The sequence below is a fragment of the Linepithema humile genome, chromosome 8 (genome assembly GCF_040581485.1).
Source record: "Linepithema humile isolate Giens D197 chromosome 8, Lhum_UNIL_v1.0, whole genome shotgun sequence".
Classification (NCBI taxonomy): Eukaryota; Metazoa; Arthropoda; class Insecta; order Hymenoptera; family Formicidae; genus Linepithema; species Linepithema humile.
The window spans coordinates 7,294,980-7,316,759 of NC_090135.1; the positions used below are offsets into that span (position 1 = coordinate 7,294,980).

The following is a 21,780-nucleotide window of genomic DNA, read 5'->3' on the forward strand; positions in this document are numbered from 1 at the left end:
CGCGACAAGCGCGCACGTTTTGTTTGATATGTATCATTCGTGAAAAAGATTGGATTCCGTGAAGCTGCAGGTGCGCAGCATTTTCATGTTGAATCTCGTCATGGAATTTGATATTAAAATTGCGTATTTAAAAATTTGCTAGCAGCTGGATTAACTAGAAATTCTTTTAATAATTCGAGTGATTCGTCGATTTCTTCTTCTCTGCAGCGTGAAAAAATTTAGAATTTATAGAAGAGAAACTGCGTATACCTATTACATATATTTATATATTTTATACATATATACATATAAACATATTTATACATTTAATTAGTTTATTATATATTAAAAATACATCAGATTAAACGTCGGAACTTATAAAATAATCTTACTCTCGCTTCTGATTTTCAAGTCAAGATGACTATAAATATTGTAGACTTTTAAGTGTTTCATTTTTCTTCCGTGGAAGCTTCATACTTTAATATTAAACTTCTGCTAAAAGAATCCAATAAGCTTAAAAATGTAATCAATTATTTTGTAGAGAAAATATTAAATATACCTACACACACAACATAATTCTTTTTTAAATCACATATTTAATACAAGTGCAAATTTTTCGGCAAATTATGAGGAAACAGGCAGATATTTTTTGAAACGTTTACTTGTAGTATAAATGCAAGAAAGCTCGGCTTTTCTACTAAACTTTCCTAGATAATGATGAAAACTTGCGCATTTTTAACAGCGAACGTAGAACAAATAAAAAACAATATCGCATTTGCGCCGCTGCAAGAACTTTTCCTGATGGCTATTAACACATTCGCTATAACAAAAACTATTAAAGACACCTCGCCGTTGCGCAAAAATGTAATAACTTGGAAATAGGAAATGAAAAAGTGTTAGAATATCTGTGAAATCGAGAAAATGGCAATGTGCAAAAATAATTGAAATTTTTACGGCGTAGCAAAAAGTATTAAACATGCAATTAAAATGTTTCGCAGTTTTTTTGAAACATGCAATTAACATATTTGTAAATATTTAAAAAATAATTACCAATTATTTACAAAGTTTAGTATTAAATTGTCTTGTTAGAAAAATTGACAATTGGAAATTGCAAAAATTCTGCTGACGATAATCGAATACAACGAGTGGTGAAAAGCGCGATGAGTCGTGCATTTTGCTGTGCGATCGGCGTCGATGAGCTCATTATGGCACTAACGAAGCCGGAAAATTAATTTCGCGATCGAGTACAATCGCGGATTGCATTGTTTAATGACCGCGACGGGTGGGAAGCATCGAAAGGTCGAATCACGTGATTTCCAGTCTGGACAGAAATATTGTTTCTGATAATAGATCTGTTTTATCTGCTTTTCCACTTCGAAACTTCCATTATGAAACTCTGCTCTGGCAGCCCCGATAAAAAAAAGGATAAACTTTTGTTTTGGTAAATTAATTTTTGAACATGTGAAGGTATTTGCATTATTCTTTTTCGTAAATCTGAATTTTCGATATTTCGAACATACACCTTCTCGAAGTTTCAATATTGGAATATTCGATATTATCGATGTTATTTTTTTGTAGCTACTATATTTGAATAGTAAAGTTCAAGAGTTTGCATATCATAAAATTGCCAGTTGCATTAAATTGATTAAAAACAAGTTATAATTTTAAAGTTAACATTTTATTTCTTAAATGATATTATAATGTAAACAATATCTCAATTAAATTATGAACACTTGAATCAACTTTATAGATACTTTTAAGCATATTTTATTAATAAATAAATCAAATAATTACTAAATATATATATATATTAATTCTATAATTTTAAATATTTATTTCTTTTTTAATTTTTTTTCTTTGAAAAAAGATTTATGTATTTCCTTTCTTAAGTATTTTTCACAATTTTACAAATAATAAAGTTACATATGTGTAATCCTTTTTCATTTAATTTATCAATTTTCAAAGAATTTTACATGTTTAATACATGATACATTGAAGTAAATTTCGCAAATTTCAAATTAAAGCAATTTCTCGTATAATTCAAATGCAAGCGCTTAGCGGAAGAAGTTGCGTATCAAAGAGGATGGCTTTTATTATGCCGCAATTCTACACTCGCACAGGATATTAAATTTATTCGCAAGTCAACGCCAAGGAAGAAATCGAGCGTACTTGAGTTCTACCTTGGCCCTTCGCCGCACGAGTTCCCTTTTCGATTTGGCTTGGCAGCAGTCCACTTACAACCCCCTCCACTTTTCTCTAGCCGATTTACATGATCTCGTGGAAATAACTTCGCAGACGATCTTTTTGTCCCGAATGAGAAATCTTCGGCCTTTAACCAAGTAAGCTTTCAACCCGTTAAATTCGAAGTGCAATCCTCTCCTTATTTCCAACTACGTTTTATCATACTCAAGTGCGAGGAATGTCAAGTTCGACGAGTTTAATATTATAAAATATGGAAATCATTCATGGAATGTCACAATTAATTGCATGAAAGAAAGGATTTTGCTGTTGTAATGAAACCATTGCTGTACGCTTGACATGATACAATGTAATTAAACTTTGCTATCGTAAACATTTATTCGATATTATCGACAACAAAACTTGTTTTCTTGATCAAATAAAATATTTTCTTGAATAAATGTTTATTGAAACAGAATTTTATACTAAAAACGAAATAAATTACAAATTAAGTGCATTTGACAGCATCGATTTGTTATTATATAGCAGAAATCATTTGCAAATACAGCAGATTTATTTTCAGCGAATAAAATTAATACTTCTAATAAGTCTTTCTGTGTCTATATAATATTTTTTATAAAACCAGCATGAAATAAACGGCATTGTAATAAAATGCAGCTTTTTTCTCCGTGTGTAAATATTAGCTTGAAGAAAAAAGTTTTAAACGATAAATTTAAAAAATAAATTAAATTAAATTCATATATAAATTAAAAATATCATTAAAATTCTAAAAATTAGATCACAGAAGGGTTGAATAATTTTTAATATTAAGAAATTTACAGTTTTGAAAAAAAATTATCAAATTGAAGTATCAATAATCATGAAATGAATAAAGACACTTCAATTTTTCTTAAATCTTTTCGATAATTACAAAGCCAGGAAAAATTAACGAGTTACTAAATGCTGATAAATTTCTCTGTCGAGCATTCCTATTTCATTTATATTTTATCACGATGCACAACGCAATATTGGAGCATCGGATGCAACATTAATTCTAGCAAAAAGTTTCCTGCATTAAACCCGAATTGCATCCGATAAAAAGAAAAGGAAGAAAGAAATCGCAGAGAAATCCTCGCAATACAGTACGTTGTAGCCGGGTTGCAGCGTCGCTAACGTAGAAACTCTCGAGAGAACTCCGTACATACGTCCTGCAGGAAACTTCTACATGGCAATTCTTTCATATGGCAATGGCGGAGTCGGAAAAAAAGAACGCAGAAAGAGCAGGCGCGATGAGATCATGAGGTGCGAGAGGGTGAGAGGATATAACGCTGTAACTTGTCGGCATTAAGCCAATTAAGATGACGTATGGCCACGAAACTTTCGCCACCGCCGCGACGATCAATTTCGTTCCCTTCGAGTCCCGTGATGCAACGATCTCATTGAAGAGTTTGTCGATGAGACCAGACTCTGCTGCACTTTTTTGCACTTTAAATTAAAAAAAAAATTGTCAGAATAATTTGCATTAAATCGGGAAATTTCGACGAATTAAAGTATTCTAAAATTTTTGATAAATAGAACTGTTTCACTTTTAACCGATAAATGTTTACGCACAGAGTGTGTTAAAAAAAACTTTTTATCCCTCATTTTGTTTTATAACTGACTGATTTGTACAAAAAACATCGAAACAGATGAATTTTGTTTTCGAGAGAGATATATGATTGTGATAGATCCCCTCGGAACAATATTCAGTTTTGACATTTTTCACTCAAATTAATTGATTAGAAAATAAACGGGGATGAAAAGTTTTCGTCGGTCTATTTTTTATACACGCAAGGTTTCTGCGTGCAACATTCGCGAAAATAATTGTAAATAAGAGTACAAGGCCATTTTTTTTTATTTTACGTCGTTCTAGTTAATATGTAGTTTGTAATAGTAGTTGCAGCGAGTGCATTTGCTGGTTTTCCGCGAGGAAAATGATGCACGGTATCGATTGTCTTCGGCCTGACGGAAATGTCTTTCGTAGCGCATTCCCGGCGCGTATCTCGAATCGAATTTTCGATTCTAGAGGAGGTCGGCTTTCAAACGCGGTTAACTAACCGGAAGTGACGAGCAGCAGGCGCATTGAATGCACCGTGAAAATCGTCCGCAAAAAAGACCACTCGATTTTCGACAATACGCGCTCGCTCCGAAATGTCGTACTTTTTTTTTTATAATACATGCGCGTGTAAATTTTATTAATATTAACAATTTTTGTTGTGTTAAAGAAATGAGTGGTAATTTTATCCATTATTTATATCATATAAGGCAATGTTTTTGTTTACTTGCGAATCGTTCGAAATTTCCATTTTATACCTTGTCAGTTTTCACAGAACTAATATTTCCAACAAATCACTATACATCTCTTGCTTTTTCTTTTATATCCTTTTTTGCTGTTTTTTTTGCTTTATCGATTTCATTTTCTATGTCATCTCTCTTTCGTGCGACCGCTTCTGTCAGTGCAGATACGAAAGGTATGGCGAAAAGTTTTGTCCTCTACCGCGATGTCTTCCATTCCCATTCTCGTGTCCCGCTGACCCTCCGCTCGCTCTTTTTCATTTTTTCGCGAGCAGATTGAACTTTACGAGCGTGTAAGTTCTCCGCGAAAGTTCCCCGCGATGAGAGAACGAGAAGATAAAAGCCAAATGGAAATCAGTTGTGTTATTTCTTAAAATCATCCGTGAAATTTATCAAATGTTTGGACGGATTTCTATTCTTGAACTGTCCCGCTTGACAAGTTTTTGAATCTACAGCTAAAATGTAGCATTTCCAGAATAAAGAACTCTGTGAAAAGAGCTGAGAGAACAAAAATGCATTGTACATACAAAAATACGCTGTAGAGATTAAACCGAAAATATTTCGAAAGCTTTCAAGATCTGAAAAAAATGTAAATATTTGAAAATAATTTATTTTACTATTAATTAATAATGGCAAAGTAAAAATTAAAATAACGTAGGTGGAGAATTTATAAGATAAAAATTGCAAGCGATTTTCAATGATGAATTTGTATTAGCATCTCTTTCTCATATTTCTAAACTTTTTCTTTGCACTTGAGAGAAACATTCAGAAATTGAAAAATAATATCTTTAAAAATTGAAGAATCTGAGAATATTTTGATGAAGCGAAAACTGAAAAATATAACAGATTGAATATTTCAAAAGTGGAAAATGTTGTGATTTTAAATGTGAAACTTCTACAAATATGGATATTGAAAATGTCTTCTGAATAATTGATTAGATTCAAGCAGCTGTGTATCTGGTGTATCTCGTCGCGCAGAACTGCGTTCTCAAAAAGTTTCATCTCGTTGAAGATACCGAAACATACGTTTCCGGTGAGCTGAGACATTGGATAAATTTTCAAGCGTTATTACGAAGCACGAAAAGATATACCTCTATCATCTTTCTTGTTGTTATAATATTTTACATGCATCTAGCATCAAATATAAACTTCACATGCGAGCGAGTTACTGTATGAAATTCTCAGTTTAAATTAAAGCAATATAAATTATTTGAAAAATACAATCAAACACAGAAGTAGCAATTTAGAAAAAGCTGATAAAAAATAACAATAACAATAAAGTTAAATTAAAAAAATACCAGAGAAAAAATAAGATAAGAAAATAAAATTTTAACTTATATTTTGGCAATCTCATATTTTGGATGCTGCAAATTCTCGAAAAAGAATTTCATACATGTGCAAGTGATGGTAAAAATAACGAATGATAGAGAGAACGCTCACTAAAAATTAATGGCCAAAATTTAATTACCGGCTATTTAATAACCGCGAAGCGAAAAAACGCGATTGCAACAGCACCGTTATACAAACATAAAATTTAGTGTCGTCGTAAATAATGTTGCTCGCTTTGTTTTGATGTACAGATATTTCAACGTCCGTGATAAAATATAAACTTCGCTACTCAAAATGTCATTTTGCCTGCCATGCACGATTATAATTCATGCGTAAAAGTATTCCACCGGTTATCTTCTATGTACGAGCAAAAATATTTACTTGCGGAATTACGAAGCTGAAAACGAAATATAAAAAAAGAAATACATTTTTTATCACGAATAAATATGATAAAAAAAAATATATTATTACGTTGTCTCGATTTGTTTTTGTCGAGACTGTCGTTTTATTATTCGATATGTCTTAGTTTATCTAATTTCCTACTCTATCTTAATATCATCTTTTCACAAGCTGCCAGTAATTGAAAAATTTAATACAAAGAGAAACGTAATCTTTCTTACAGAACAGACGTAAAATATTATCAATGTTTCAAATAAGAAAATTGCATGACGTAGATAAATTTTTGAGTGAATGAACGTAGCAAATAGTTGAAACAGAGAGAAAATCTGTGTGGACCTCGATGTTATTTACACTACAGAAGACATGATATCAGAAATCTACGCTAATTAAAAGTACAAGTGCATGCGTGTACTACAAGAATGGTTGTACACATAAAACGCAGCGTTGTTTTAATTAATATAATAAATTGAAAAAATATTAAAACAAAAGGTAAAATTGTTTTCTATAGAAAAAATTGTTGTACATAAAAGTGTTATTTTGTCTTTTAATTAGGATTGCACAATTTGTGCATGTGAGTAAAACTACGTCCTTTATACATATAAAATTTAAAACATTGAATATATTATTTGATTTATTTAAAATATACATATTTGTCTATTGAATGATTTACTGCATGGATCTAGAAGATTATTAAAATTTTCGAGCCTTTAGATATCAAAATTCCCTAACTATTTATGCAGAAAGCTAATTGCATCTGGCAATTTAGGGCAACGCACAAAATTGTTGTGTTTTACTTTATAACTTAATATTAGTTTACAACTAATATTTTGCCTCACGCTGGCGTATGTTATTGTTGATAACATCGGCATATCCAGTTCGCTAATATACACAACACGCAAATACAAACGTGTATAAATCACGAGAGTCGAGACTATTCGAGATTACTGCGAATGGATAGAAATGAATAAGAGCGAGCGGTGGGGGGAGATTTTGCTTCGAAAGTTTCCAAGAAACTTTACTTTTTCTAATTTACACCTGGCCCTCGACATATCATCCAGAAAATAGAGATCTTGGAAAAAGGAATAACAAAATAACTTTTTTACACCAAAAATTTGTATATTCAACAGTTAAAATGCTTCAATATTGAAGGACGCAAGAAGACCTGGTGTGTAAAAAGAATATTGCGGTCTTAGACTTTATGCGATAGGACGCATAATATTTCATAAAAAAGTGCATAATTAAATTTTAATTAATCTGTAAGGTACTTTTTTCCAAGTCTCTCTTATTTATATTAATAGAATATTCTTCAATATACTTACAAGTATATATTAGCATGGCCAGAGAGGGCAAATTTATGTGAACAAATTACAGGGGTTGCGCTTCAGCGATCGATCGTCCCTTTTCGAACCTGTGCTTGCAAGTACTAGCTTGCGACATATTGTGCCGCGATAAATCGAGCTTCGACGAGTCTCAGAGTCTTATCGGGAAACCGAGGATTAACTGACGGAGCTAGAAAATGTAGAAGCTTGTATTTATTCGATCTATTCGACCTATTCGATATGTTCGTTGTTGACTAGGAAACTACATTAAACCTAAACATTTAGAAACTTGCAAATTTCTACATAATTATCAATTTATGTCAAATGTAAGCTCGGAAGTGGAGAGCTTAAAGTTATAATTATTGGAAAATACTAATTTGCTAGGGTATAAAACAAGTAAATTACAATAATCGGATTTAATTGCCAGGAAATGTCATTTGTGGTGTTAGCAAATTAATGATTTATAAAATGCAAAGTGAATGCTTGTATAAAAATTGTTCTATATTCGGTTTATTGAATCTTTATATCTTTAAATCTGGAATTGGAATTTTTTATTATTTATGTTATCAGATATTTTATGCGCGCTAAATCGTTTTTTAAACTTTATTCTAATATATATTCACCTTTTACTTTTCCAAATCTACGAGTTTCTGTAAGTGTGAAGCATTCGCGCTCAAAAATTTAGAAAACTTTATATTTCAAGATTAGCATTTCAACATCGGACAAAGTTAAAATCAGTGAGTGGGAAATACTTCATCGGACTGAATTTTGCGAAGCTAGAAACTTACTAATGAGAGTTTGCCTCAGGGTGATTAACCGCTTAGATTGCGCACGCTAACAATGCAAGACTTCCTTCTGCAGATAACGCGACAAAATCTCAGGAAATGTAATTCGTCAGACGAAACCGGAGCGTGTCTAAGGAATGCTGAACCACGCCGGGAGAGTAAAGGATGCAAGTAAAACGACCAGAGTGAAGCAAAAGATGCAACGGGAATATTCTCGAGAAATTGTAACCTTAGCATGATATTGCACATGAAGAGCTCCTCAGAGGATCGTGACCGGACCGGAACATTTTACCTTTAATGCGAGTTTATTTTTCTCTTGTCGGAAAAACGTAAAGCCACAAGATAATGAGAAAACTCGAAGATTGAAAAGTATTTGTATATTTAACAAGCTGCAACTTGTAGAAACTTATTTCAAATATAATGAACTAATTTAAATAAAATAAAGTTTTCACAAAGAAATAACAAATTTTAATTTGCTTATTTCAATTTGCTTTTTTTTTATAAGTTCAGTTCGAATAATTGATAAATTGGAGATAAAATTTTCTGCTTATATTATGCAAGCCACATCCCTTAATCTGGTAACACACACTCACCTTCGACACACTTGCTAATGGTAAATTTAACTTGACCCAATAGTTGTACACGATACCCGAGAGTTCTCTCGGTGCGTTTCATATTAAATCTACACTCTAGTTTCACCCTCAGAGATCCTCCTGAGATTTTCAGAATTTAGAATAACTTGCATTTTGCTCTCAGATTGTGTAGATTGATTTTTGAATAATTATTCTTTTTTTAAATCGCCAAATTCCAGAGCAGACGGATGATTAGTTCACGATCGAGCAATATCGAGCGCGTTCTTGCGCGCGGGCGGTCGCGAGGGTAGTTGTGAGAACTCCAACTTAACGAGTATAATACGTGTCAAAGTTCTCTCAAAGCGGCCGCACCTGCAGCTCGGTATACGAGCGCGGGCCTGAACTAGGCGGCAACTTGCCGCTAACTTGCCGGCAAAGTGCGTGATCCGGAGCTGGCGCTAAACTATGAGAAGGAAACGAGCTTACTCGCTCACTTACTTATACACCCCGGAAACGTTATAGTTGTTCTGTCGAGCGCTTTTGCGCGTTCAAGCTCGAATTTTGACCTCTTTTATCAGACCCTGAATGCCGCGAGACGTAACATGTGATAGATAAACGTTTCATTACATTATATTTATGCCAGTACTATTCTATTTATTTGTTTTTATATTTCAAATTTAGCTGCGTCATCTTTATCGTGCATTATCTTCAGAAAATACTTGTACGCGAAAGAAATGTCAGAAATGAATGATTCAAGTCGTTCAATGAGACTTGAATCTACTTACCCAAAGCTGCACTTAACCCACTTCCCCTCTTGTACCATCCCTTAACCTCTTAGCCTTCATTGCGACTTTCTTCAAAGACGCTCCGTGAAATGCATCGAATTGCAGGAGGAAGCTGTTGCCTCAGAGTGCATAAAATTACCATGTATGTCGGCGCAGCGTTTCAGAAGATTTAAAACGTCTCTCGGAAAGAATCAGCTTCAAAAATACCTTTAGCCGAGAATATTAAAATCACTTGGATTTTGTCTTTTTTCTGTAACACGATTAACACGATTTATAAGTATAAAATACTTAAAATATAATTTCGTGATATTTTGTATTTTTGTAATCTCTAATTTTAATAAGTACTGAGAAACGCCAAAAAAAAAAGTCTTTGAAACTTATAGATTTCATGAATTCGAATTAAATTTTAGTTCTGCAATTTTTCACAATTTTTTTATCCTCGCCAATTTAAATAGAATTAGGCACAAACAACTGTTTTATCCAACAGATTCCAAGTTTTGATCTTGGGGACAGTTTAAATGAATTTTCTACGAAATGCGTTGAATCGATTAAACATAGCGTAGCGGTCGGTTGATTGAAATATCGGCTAAAAGCCGGGACGGACTCTGCACCTGAGGTCTCCCTGTGTTGCGGAGAGTACTCGTTACGAAGAAGAATCGTTACGAGGAAGCGTTAAACTATCGTTTAATAGTCGGTGAATTCGCGCGCGCGACGCGCTTCCGAACTTACATATAACGGCCACATTTACGAACAACGTGGCTCGATAAAAATGAAAATTTAGTCTGCATTTTCCTCGCGCTTTTACGATACTGCGTATTAATAATGCAGTGCGATCTACCATAGAGGGATTTCAGTTTTTATTCCTTCGTTATTAGCATCCCAGCTCGCGCATTTTATGCTGCTTAAATAATGATTGATGACGAGAAGTAAATAATGTTGACTCTGTATTTCCAATTGTTTTCGAGATATGCGGAACTTTATAAATGTTTAAAGTTTTTTATTATTTATCTATGAAGGAAAACAGATGATTTATCGATGCATTAATTTAGTCAGAAACTGATCACTGTTTCAATATTATTACCAAAAGATAACACACTACAGAGAGATACTAATTGAAATCTTAAATAAATTCTAAATAAAGGACCATTGTCTTGCTATTATAAAAAAACTGCTAAAAATTATGACTATTAAATAAAAATCATTATTAATTTTTTTTAATCTTTATATTTCAAAAAACATGAAATTATTTATTATTTGTAAAAGTGACTAAACTCTAGTCCTTTTTCTTTCCAATATAATAATTTGTAGAAAGAAGTTAAAGAGTTTATTTTCTTCTTCATTATCATTTCAGTTCCTATCTGATATTCGCGTTTTGAGTCGCTCCTTGCAACGTTTCCGGTTACGAGCGGGAAGCTGGAAGAAAAGCGAGAAAGAGAGACGATTGCGGGCGGAGAGGGAAACGGGACGCGGAGAGCGATATTGATTTTGCAGCAACAAACCGGCGCGGCCGCATTTCATAGCCTACCAGACGTAGCCAGACGCACGTTCGACGTGGCTATGGAGAGTTTCGTTAAAAAGTTGCGAGTCCCACCGGAAGGGCTAGACGAAGGCGAAAGCCTTGATAAGCCACGCCCTTCGACCGCCCGACCTTATCACCTCGAAAGTTGGGCTTTATCGAAGTTTACAGGTCGCCGAATACACGACCGAGTCTTTCGTACGATTGCGAATATGTTGGGTTTTATATCGCGGATAACGCGCAAGATAATTCTTTTCTTCCTCGAATTTCCAGATATTAAAAAAAAGTAAATAAATAAAAATATAAAAGCAAGAACATACGTTTCTAAAAGAAGGTCGTAATTGTAAAGTTTTAAGAGAAGTTTTAATCTTTCTATTCCTGCTGTGAATTTTTTATGTGTAAATCTTTTACATATGATAACGATTGAATATACATGATAAACATTGAAGAATTTTAAAAATTATTTTAAGGAAATATTCCGTGAGAACTTTTTTTTTCAATCGCTGTCTTACAGCGCTCAGGTGCTTTTTTAAACATTGTCAGACTGTGACGTGTTATTGTAAAACGCGTGACGGCGAGCTCGTTTTTATTAATGATTGCGCGCGTAACGTATGACGAGCGTGTATATCGCGTGACGATACGCGCCATTGTTTCGTTAATACGCGCGATGTAATACAAATCGCGACATAATGGAAGAATAGCGTGCAGAAGTCGATACCGACCGCTTTATCGCTTTATTATAAACGCCAAACAAAAGGGATTTGCGCGAAGATCACTAGCGAAAATTTCCGTCTAAATCCATCCAAATGACGCGCTGTTGCACCAATGTGTATGCACGTGTATACATATGTATGTGTGCCCATTTCATTGGTTTATTTTTCATACGTCCCTTGAAAAGAGAGATATTTTTTTGCATTCATTTATTTCAACAATGCATATTTTAGTAAAACAATGCATATTTTAGCAAACGAAAAATGCATTGTATGTATATTTGAAGATAATTTTTAACGTGTTTTTTTTTTTTATTTTTGTTTCATGTCATGTTACTTTGTTTAGAATTTTAAAAAGGTTAACTAATATATTTACCGCTGTCATGCGTGAGTGTAATATTATAAATAAATGTTTCATGTTCGCGTCGTAAAAATCAACTAACTTTTAAGTTAAATATTACGGGTAACGATCGCTATCATCAGGGTGTTGTGGATGTCGACAGGAAGGATGATTACAGGTCGATCAAAGGAAATCACATGATCAAAGGCCAGTCCGTAAGCGAGACACGTTCCTTCCGTTAACAGAGGTACTGGTTCACTTTGGCGAAGTCCTTGTCGATATCCTTACATGGGCAGCGTGATAATACAACATCGTCTTCGTCCACACAGCAATTGACTCTGGTTCTCCGAACAGATGTTCGATAAATCATCTGTTTGAAAATACTTAAAACAAAAATCGCAATTAATAAGCACAGATACGAAACTCAATCCTTTTTTGCGCCGTAATTTCGACGTAATTAGTCGCGCATCGCTTTTAAGATTAAAAAGCGGCGTTTATCAAGCTCTCTTAAATCGATTACTAGCTGAAAAGCACTTAGCGGCCATTTCACGCTCATAGACAGACGTGATTTAGCATCAAAAAATGGAATTGAAAAGAGCTAATTATCAATAATTCATTTTTTTTGTTTTTTTTTAATAGGATGATAAATAATAAATCAAAATTTGTTTGTTTTTTGTTCATAAACTTTGAATATACTGAATACTGTGAAAAAAATATTATAATATTATAATTTATATGTGTCTAGATTGATTTTTGTTGACGTCAACGTCAACGTGCTAGGAAAAAATATCAAGTATGTGAAAATATTAAACTACAAATTGTTGCTAAATTCCACTTCTTCCTTAAATTGAAAGAATTTTCTAAGTATTTATCTTCCGGTTGTCAGTAAAAATTCAAATTTTTGTTATAAAAAGCATGTTGTGGTTAATCAGTGATAAATAAAAAAATATCGACTTGCTAGTAGAAAAGGCTAACGAGAGTCAGACTTAAGAATATCTTTAAATTTCTTTTATTTTATGGATTGAAAAAATTTTTTATCTTTTAACACAAATTTGTTTCTCATATATCAGTTAAATCCTATCTTTTTGTCCACAAAAAAAACATATTGTGTTAAAAATTAATAATAAATTAATCACATCGATATTTCGCAAGACATGTGAGATCATTTCGCAGATACATTCTGGAGAAGCGTAGTAGGGCAGAAAAAGGATGCGCGGCAGCCAATTTTTGTGAGTGCATCTTGAAATAATCATAGCTTCAGTATATGGGGGTTTCTTCGTATTTGCTATATTCTGCGCAAACAAATTAATGCAAGAAATCCTGCTCCTCTACGAAAAGTTTTACACACGCGTAAATGTATGTTCGAATACTCGGTGAAAAGTTCGAAATTCGAGTATAATAATCACGTTAATATGCGTAGTGATACAATATTATATAATAAATAAATAATAATAATAAATGTAGAATATTATCGTGAAAAAATAAAACGAAAATGCATATAATTAATAATATATCGATAATATGATAAAATGAAATTAGTTACGCTTTAAATTTCAATTTATTGAATTCAGGCGTGAATTTCCGGCGAACTGGCAATTCCTTTATAATGCGGTTCTTTCATCAGAATTACAAACAACTGCTTTGAAGGTGCTTTTTAATCCTATCCAATAAAGCAATCGAGCTCGTTTCTGCAGACGTGTCTTTTAGTCCAACTAAAGGAGCCCTCATCTTCTTTCATTTCTTATTGGAATTTGACCCTTTGAGCCCTGCTTCTCTCTTTCTCTCTTATTGTTCTTTCTCTCTCTCTCTCTCTCTCTCTCTCTCTTTCTCTCTCTCTTCCTTTCTTTCTTTCTTGTTTTCTTGAGAACGCCGATGGCAATGCTCGATTCTTTCGGCGTTTTTTAAAACAATCGTCGCTCGTAAATAACGTCATTCCCAGTCCTTTAGCATCTTGCAGCGAGTTTCAGTTAACAGGCTGGTTGTTTCTACACGGATAATTATTTTTCTTGTTCTTGTTCGACGTCAGCAACGACTTCAAGAGTTCACTCAAGAGTTTATTCATTCCGAGACAGTATGATCTATAACTTGTACTCATTTGAATGTCAATAATAAATGTTCTTGTTCAATTTTCTGTAGCGACACATACATATAATAAATATTAAAAATATTAATTAATTTTTCTGGATATTATACGTTAAATTTCATTGCATTTTATTGTAATATGTTAATTATTCCAGTTTATAGCAATTTAAATAAAGAACAAACATAATTTATCTCTCACATTTCGCAAAAAAATTTATTTTTTATGCGCTTTTACAAAAAGCAAGCTCAATGCTTGAATCTTTTTTATTGATACGCTCTCAATCTCTCGTGCAATGAATATATTTATCTTCTTTTAAAAGCCAGCTCTGATTTTTTTTATTCTTTTTCTATATGCAGTTGAGAAATTGTTACCGTCTCTATTGCTGTTATTTCCAGACGACGCGCGAGAGACGATCTGACTGCCTGACCGGCCACACGAAAGCTTTAAAGCCCTCGAAAGAGTAGACAAAAGCTCTTAACATGTCGGAGTCAGTTAGTGGAAAACGTTAAATGAAGCTCGACGATTTAAGAGCGGCATGCAATCACGTGGAGCGCTATTATTTGTTGCAATTTTGCGTGTAGGAAACATCTGCGTAAACGCAATATTTAGAAGCATTTCATTCGGTGTGATAATTTAAATTCAATTTTGCATTATAGGTCAGAAATTGAGATTCAAAAGTTAAAAATTTAAATTTAACATTAGTGTCAAATGTGTCTCGCAACATCCGATCGGACGATATTTGTCGGTGTATGCGCAAATCGCTGCCATCTTATTCCGCACTTGGACAAACATCATTCCGTCCTCTCAAGGGCGTTTGTCCTGGGCGTTGAAATGTCGTTTGCCTTTTAATTTCGCCACGGTGGATCCCGGAATCCCATCGCAATTCCGGCAACGAACTTCGTAGAATTAATGGCGGCTGGGCGGTAGGAGAGCTGTTGAACAGCGACGATTAAGCGTCGTCGCATAAGAATGCATCCCGGGCGCATAATAATCCCGAACGGTGCCTCATCGTGGCAATAAATGTCGCGCCGGCGACGCCCGCCGTCATCGCGCTGAAGCGAAAAGGCAGGTAAATTGAAATTACCATCCTTGTCCCTTGAAGAGGGCTCCAACCCGCGTCTAGGCACGCCGTCCCTCCATTGTCGGAGTTAAATCTCTGTAAATAACGAATGAGCGTTACGGAGAAAGACCGGGTGATTTATTGCCGAGACCGTCCATTGGTCATTTCGATGGCTGGGGATAATATTTCATGAACTTTGTTCATTTCGTTCATTTAATTTAAATGTTAATATAGCGGGCAACTTTACCGGCAACAGTGTGCTTGAAGAAGAAAGCTTCAACTGCCGAAGCATCAGTCCGATATTATTGCAATTTTATCACTCATCATTTTCATATGTATGACTGAGGATTGTGGTTTCTTTGAATTCGCATGGAGCATTCATTAGTGGAAATTGCCGACCGGAAGGCGGAAGCGCGGTTAAAGTTGAGAAGTTGATTGGAGTACCTCAACGGTTTATCGCGCCCCACACCGTCTCTCTTTTCTCCTTCACTCATTCCCCTCAATCGTTTTCTAACTTTTCGAACAGTGACCCCGCTCATTAAGCGCAAAGCAAACAATCTCGTCGGGATTCAATGATCCTGTTTACCTAAAACAAATATTCGCAAAAGTTGCTCACTATCATTGTTTAATTAATCCTTTTAAATTGTTTCTGTTTTTTCCAACTTTTCGGATGTAATCGTTCTTATTAAAGACGGGACAAAAAATTTCTTCCAAATTTAATTGTACTTTCTGTTCCGACAGTTTTTCATTAATAGTGCATTAATAACAAAAAGAACAAAGGTACTACTTCATTTTGACGCTTCAAGATTTATTTTTTCAAAAATAAATTTTTTTATTTTTATTAGATAAAAAAATAATTTTTATAATTCCATTTTAAAGCGACTTTGACAGACATTAGGACTGAAAGACAGCGAGGAAAATTAACGGGCGATTTTTTCGTAATAAAAAGATCCCGACGAAGTTGGCGAGCTCGAAGGAGTCTCATCGATTTTACAATCTACCCCCCTCGCAGACTATTACTTTTCCCCCCTCCAACCCTTGCTTTCTTCTGATAACCCAACATTCTCGCTCCACACGAGGGAAGGATGATCCTTTTCTTTTTCTTAACGTAGTTAGATCGTCGATTCGCAGTTAATGAAGCGAGAATGAACGTCGAGGAAAAAAGTCATGTTTTGGAGAAATGGGAAGCGTGCATCCGGAAATTTTCCGCGACGCTCGCTGAGATAGAAATTTTTTACAACCCGTGCAAGCGAAAATTTTGCGCGCAAACGCCGGCCAAGTTGAAATTATGTACCGAAGCGTGCTCGCGCTGCATTTTTCCTACTTCTGCAGTTGCGATTTTTCTGATAATATACCGAGAAACAATTGAGCGCAGAATTGGGCTGTTTATTTTTACACAAGTTAAATCTTGAAATTTTTACTTAAAAAAGATACATAATTATAATTATAATTAGTATTATTATTGTTATAAAACACTTTTAAAGCAATATTATTCATATACATTTGTATCAATATTCATTATATATGTAATTTTATATAATTAATAATTAATTATTATTAATTAAATAATCAACACGAAACAGTCATTAATCAATACATTTGCTAAAATTTAGAAAATTATATAAAAAAAAACAAATATTAATTTTTTAAACTGTTAAAAGATTCGAAATTATATTTTATTGAAAGTAAACGCGCAAAACATAAAAATGTTCTAGGTACACGTAGTGTTTCAGAACTTCTTTAATTTTTAAAGAATCAATTTCCGCTTTCTCGTTTTCAAGGTACGTAATATATCTGGGAAAGGATAACAATAAATTCTAATGGCAATATTTTTTGTGTAATTTAATTTCGTTTTTTAGCAGTTTTTTTAATATTCAATATTAAATTTGAAAATAATTTTGTAGATAAAATTTGTAGATAATTAATATTTAGTAAAAACAAAATAAGCGCATTATAATTAAAATAACGTATTGAATATAATAAAATAGAAGTAATTTTGTTTTTTACTCATAATTTTTCTATAAACATTTAATATCTGTGATGATTATTAATTTTTTTAAATAAGAGCAGCAACGCCCATGCTGCTAATTAAAATATTTTATGAGAAATTAATTGTGTGATAAACTATATGTAATGCAAATTCTGGCGTTTTTCTTACATCGAGTCGACAGCTCAATTTCTATCCTTTGTTCCAGACATCCCCACGCCGGCTTGTAGTTACGTGAGGTACGACAGCCTAGAAGACGTGAAGCCGCAGGAGTTGGGTTTTCGCCAATTAGAATTCACGCCCATGGTCGTCTCAAAAATACGGTAAAATTACTTGCCTGTTTGCTCTTTATAATCACGCGCTATTTTATTTATTAATAAAAAAAGGCAAATTCTCAAATTATCAAGATGGTCCCTTAAAAGGCTAGGATTTAATTATGCCGACTGGATGACTTCCACAGTAGATTCCCGCCTGTGCAACAAGCGAATATCCTAATTAGCAATGCGGCGGTTGTTGTAGCTGCCCTTTGCACGCGTAAGGAAAATTTGCGTTACAATGCGGAAGGGCGGTGGTCCGGCGTAAAGGGCAAACTCGTTTCAGTACGACGCGGCGTCCTGTTTTGCTTACAGTGCAAACTAATTACGTTTGGTAATCGAACCACGCTATCAAATTAATCAAACAGAAAATTCCGATTTTTCAATCTGTTATGTTAAACAAAACAACGATAATAGAAGTGCACAAAACAAAAGATTAATTAATTAATAATTAAACCGATATGTTTTTCTTGTAAAGAAAATGTCCAAATTTTTTAAAAATTTAAAATTATCTGATAAAAAAGTTCTGAAATTTTTGGAAAATAATTTGGAATAAAATAATATAAATTATAGAATTATAGTTATTATTGTTATATTTGTTATTAATTTTTTATTAGAAGAATGTAGGCGAGGTTTAATAACTAAAAATATATTTAAAATTTTGTCATGAATATTTCGTTAAAGATTAATAAAATACCGGCTGCAAATAACAAATTTGATTAGTAAAATATCCAACTGCAATTTCCATTAATTCCGCATGAAAAAAAAGTGAAAAATTAGTTTTATACGATGCAATGCGCGTCACGAGTTACGCGCCTATGCTATGTTTTTTAATTAGACAACACGTGAAATGCGCCGATGTGTTAAGTGCTCGATATCAATTAGCGACTAATTATAGCGTAATATTTGCAACTGGGATCACATAGCGTATTCTCATCGCTGCGAATCCTATAACATGGATGGAAATAGTAAATATTCCATGTGTGTGTATGTATTGTAAATGGTGGAAAGATATTTTATTATCATTAGTGTTATATTACGCATAGTTGTCATTACTGTACCGTAAACAATTCTAACTGAATTTGCGGCTGGTATAAATTACAAATATTTGTCGATGACTTCGAATATCGATCTTAAAATGCTGATTAAAGATGAACTAGCGGGGTAGTGGAAGAGAAAGGGAATGGACTGATGGATAAAATTGATTTGTAGGCAAATAAGCGCGCAGGGTGCAGCGAACTAGAAAACTCGTATTGACTGATCGTCGCATGAACCTCTGTCATTCCCAACATTATTTAAACAGCCTGCTCTGTTTGGTCATGCTTTATCATAGCGCAAGGGTGCACATTTAATTAGAGAGGTACGCGCTATCGTGACGGTGAATTTTGGAGATTCACAAGATATCCTGACAATCTGCTGAGATCCTCAGAAATCCTTAGACATCCACAGATTCTCGCAGATTAACTATAATTCACAGAGATTTTCGGATGTCCTCCGAGATCCTAGAAGCTCCATGAATCTTAGGTATTCTCCCAAGTCTTCGCAAATTTTAAAAAGACTTTTTTTGCTTTGCGAAAATATAGAGAATTAAAGAGAGATTTTTAAAATCTCAAAAATTCTGGAAAATTGTTGTCTAAATTTATGTCTTTACGGTAAAAATGATGAGAATGAGATATGTATATTTTAATTATTTTTTTTTTGTGATATAAATGCACTGATAAATGTGTAGTGAGAATGCAGAACAAATTATTACCGGGCGTCTTCGGATATTTGGCGGAACAGACGACTATTGGAATACCAAATGACTGCGTCTTGCGGAAAATAATCGTTTGGAGTCGGTGAGTTTGCTAAGTGCCAAGTAAATGTCGGGAGTTGCCGAGTCACGAGAATTCGTCACGGGAACCGACTGTTTTAAACGACAATCGCATTAGTACGGCGGCAGGCGACTGATTGCCGTAGACTTCTCGCCCGTTCTTTGATAGTTCCGCGCGCCAAGTTTCGGCCGCGAAGCTCTGTCAAAACCACCGGAACTCCGCGTAAACTCATCCATTCCAACCGCAAAACTTCCCTGGGAACAATCGCTGTCGTCGTGCCAAATCATCGTGCCGAAGAACTGCGCTGCGGATATCAAACACCGCGAATCAACGAACCAACTGCAAAGATCGGCTTCAAATGTTAACTTAACTCTGTTGAAACCGATAATAACGATCATAAATCTAACAGAAATGTAAAGACATAAATGTATCTTTTAAGAGTTAAACGATAGCCATATTACAAGTTTTTTCTCTTTTTCTCTACATCTTTTTTCTGTTTCTGTCTTTCTCTTTTCTGTTTTCCTTCTTTCTTTTCCAATTTTCTTTTTTCACCATACTTTCCCATCTCTCTTTCTCTTTTTATTAAAAATGTACAGAAAATAATTATAAAAAATTTATTATATAGTATAAATGTAATTGCAATTATATAAAATTAGCTTAAATATAGAAATAAATCATACATTACGTTAGTGATTATAATTTTAACTTTTATACTAATATAAAGAGTTAATTCTTTCTCGGATTTTTTTAGATGCTATGTCATTCTTTTTGTTTAAACAATGGCAGTAGAAAATAGGAAGAAGAGAAATTCCAACAAGATACTATTCGCAGAAATATAATTCCAATTCTTTAAGAAGCAATTTATTCTGTCCCCGAAGGAACGATAAAGAGCGAGGGATGGTAGCATAGACATTTAAATTAAGTGGCATCCTTCGAAATTAGATCAGGGAGAATGTTCACTGAGCGTGTTTGTCGTTGCCGCGCTTTGACCAGAATATTCCATTTTAGTTGATGATTAAAATTCACAATCAAATAATAAAACTGTGCAATTCAATTCTATAATTTTGAAAAATAAATGGGGAGAAGATTTAATATCAGATTAAAATAATTTACTAATTATTTATTAACAACCTGATGTGATATAACACAAAGTAGAAATGTGATTTTTTACTTTTATGATAAATAAATTAGATTAAAGTAAAATAGTTAATTTATTGCAATTTGTGTAAAAGATTTCGACATTATTTATTGTTTGTTTTTTAAGTGGCAACAAGATAAGATTTTTGGAAATATATAAGACTTATTTTTGCTGCTACACTTTCCGAATCTTATTGACTTGGGAAAGTAAATCTGGGACCTCTTATCGAGAATAACCCAAAAAATGTAGACGCACGTGGGACGCGCGTGAAACCTTCCTCTTCTCCTGTTTCCCGCTTTACGCGTCCTTAAACAATTTATCAAGGATTTCGGTTCGAATCCTGCGGGCTATCGTTCCGCGTACACGACCTGTTTTTTTACGATCTTTTTTTTCCTCCAAGCCATTTTTCACCCGCAAGCTCGTGCGGGTTTTATCAAACTTATTCCAAAAATAACGTGAAAATAATATAATTTACCCAGCAAAATTGCAAAGACGAAAATAAGTTGCAGCTTACTTTATTAGTTTTTCAAATCTTGAGTTGCTTGAATTTTTCCGTTTTAAAGGTCAATAATTACAAAAAATTATTAAACTCCAGGATATTAAATTTCTTGAATTCTTGAAATTTAAAGTTTTTGTTTTGCAGATTTCAGTCAAAATAAATTACTTTTACCTAACAATTTTTTTTTAATTATTTGTTATTGTGAAAAATTATACATATATAACCAAAAATATTGCTTTTTTATTACAAATTCAAAATAAATTGATTCAAAGCTTAAAAATTTTTATAAGGTTAGCGCATATGTGGACGACACTTGCGATAGTGTGGCAGATTATTATTATAAATTTTACTAGGGGTTCAAGATAGATCGTAAATTAGTCTTCCCAAGACACGAAGTTGGCCCCAAACCCGCCAGTAATTCATCGTAGTCCGAACCCCCTTTTGTGTGCATTCGAGGTGATGACTCAGTTATGTGTGACCAGAGAAAGATATAATCTAGCGCAAGATCGTGATTCGATAAAGTATTTGAGCAAAGATTTCGGAATCGTTAAAATAAATAGATGCGGTTTGCGAATGATTCGTTAAGTCCGCGGGATCCGACGGATCTCGATAAGCTTTGTGAATTGAAGAAACTATGAA

At 33.6% G+C, this 21,780-nt stretch overlaps 1 protein-coding gene across 3 annotated transcripts in view; it reads left to right on the forward strand.

Annotated features, from left to right (window-relative positions):
* The window catches only part of LOC105669287 (uncharacterized), a 62,972-nt gene that overhangs the window by 13,046 nt on the left and 28,146 nt on the right, over positions 1–21,780 (forward strand). For all 3 annotated transcript variants that reach the window (XM_067360306.1, XM_012362162.2, XM_067360307.1), the window contains exon 3: positions 17,585–17,699. In XM_067360306.1, coding sequence (XP_067216407.1) covers positions 17,585–17,699 — 115 coding nt within the window. The remainder of the gene's footprint in view (positions 1–17,584; positions 17,700–21,780) is intronic.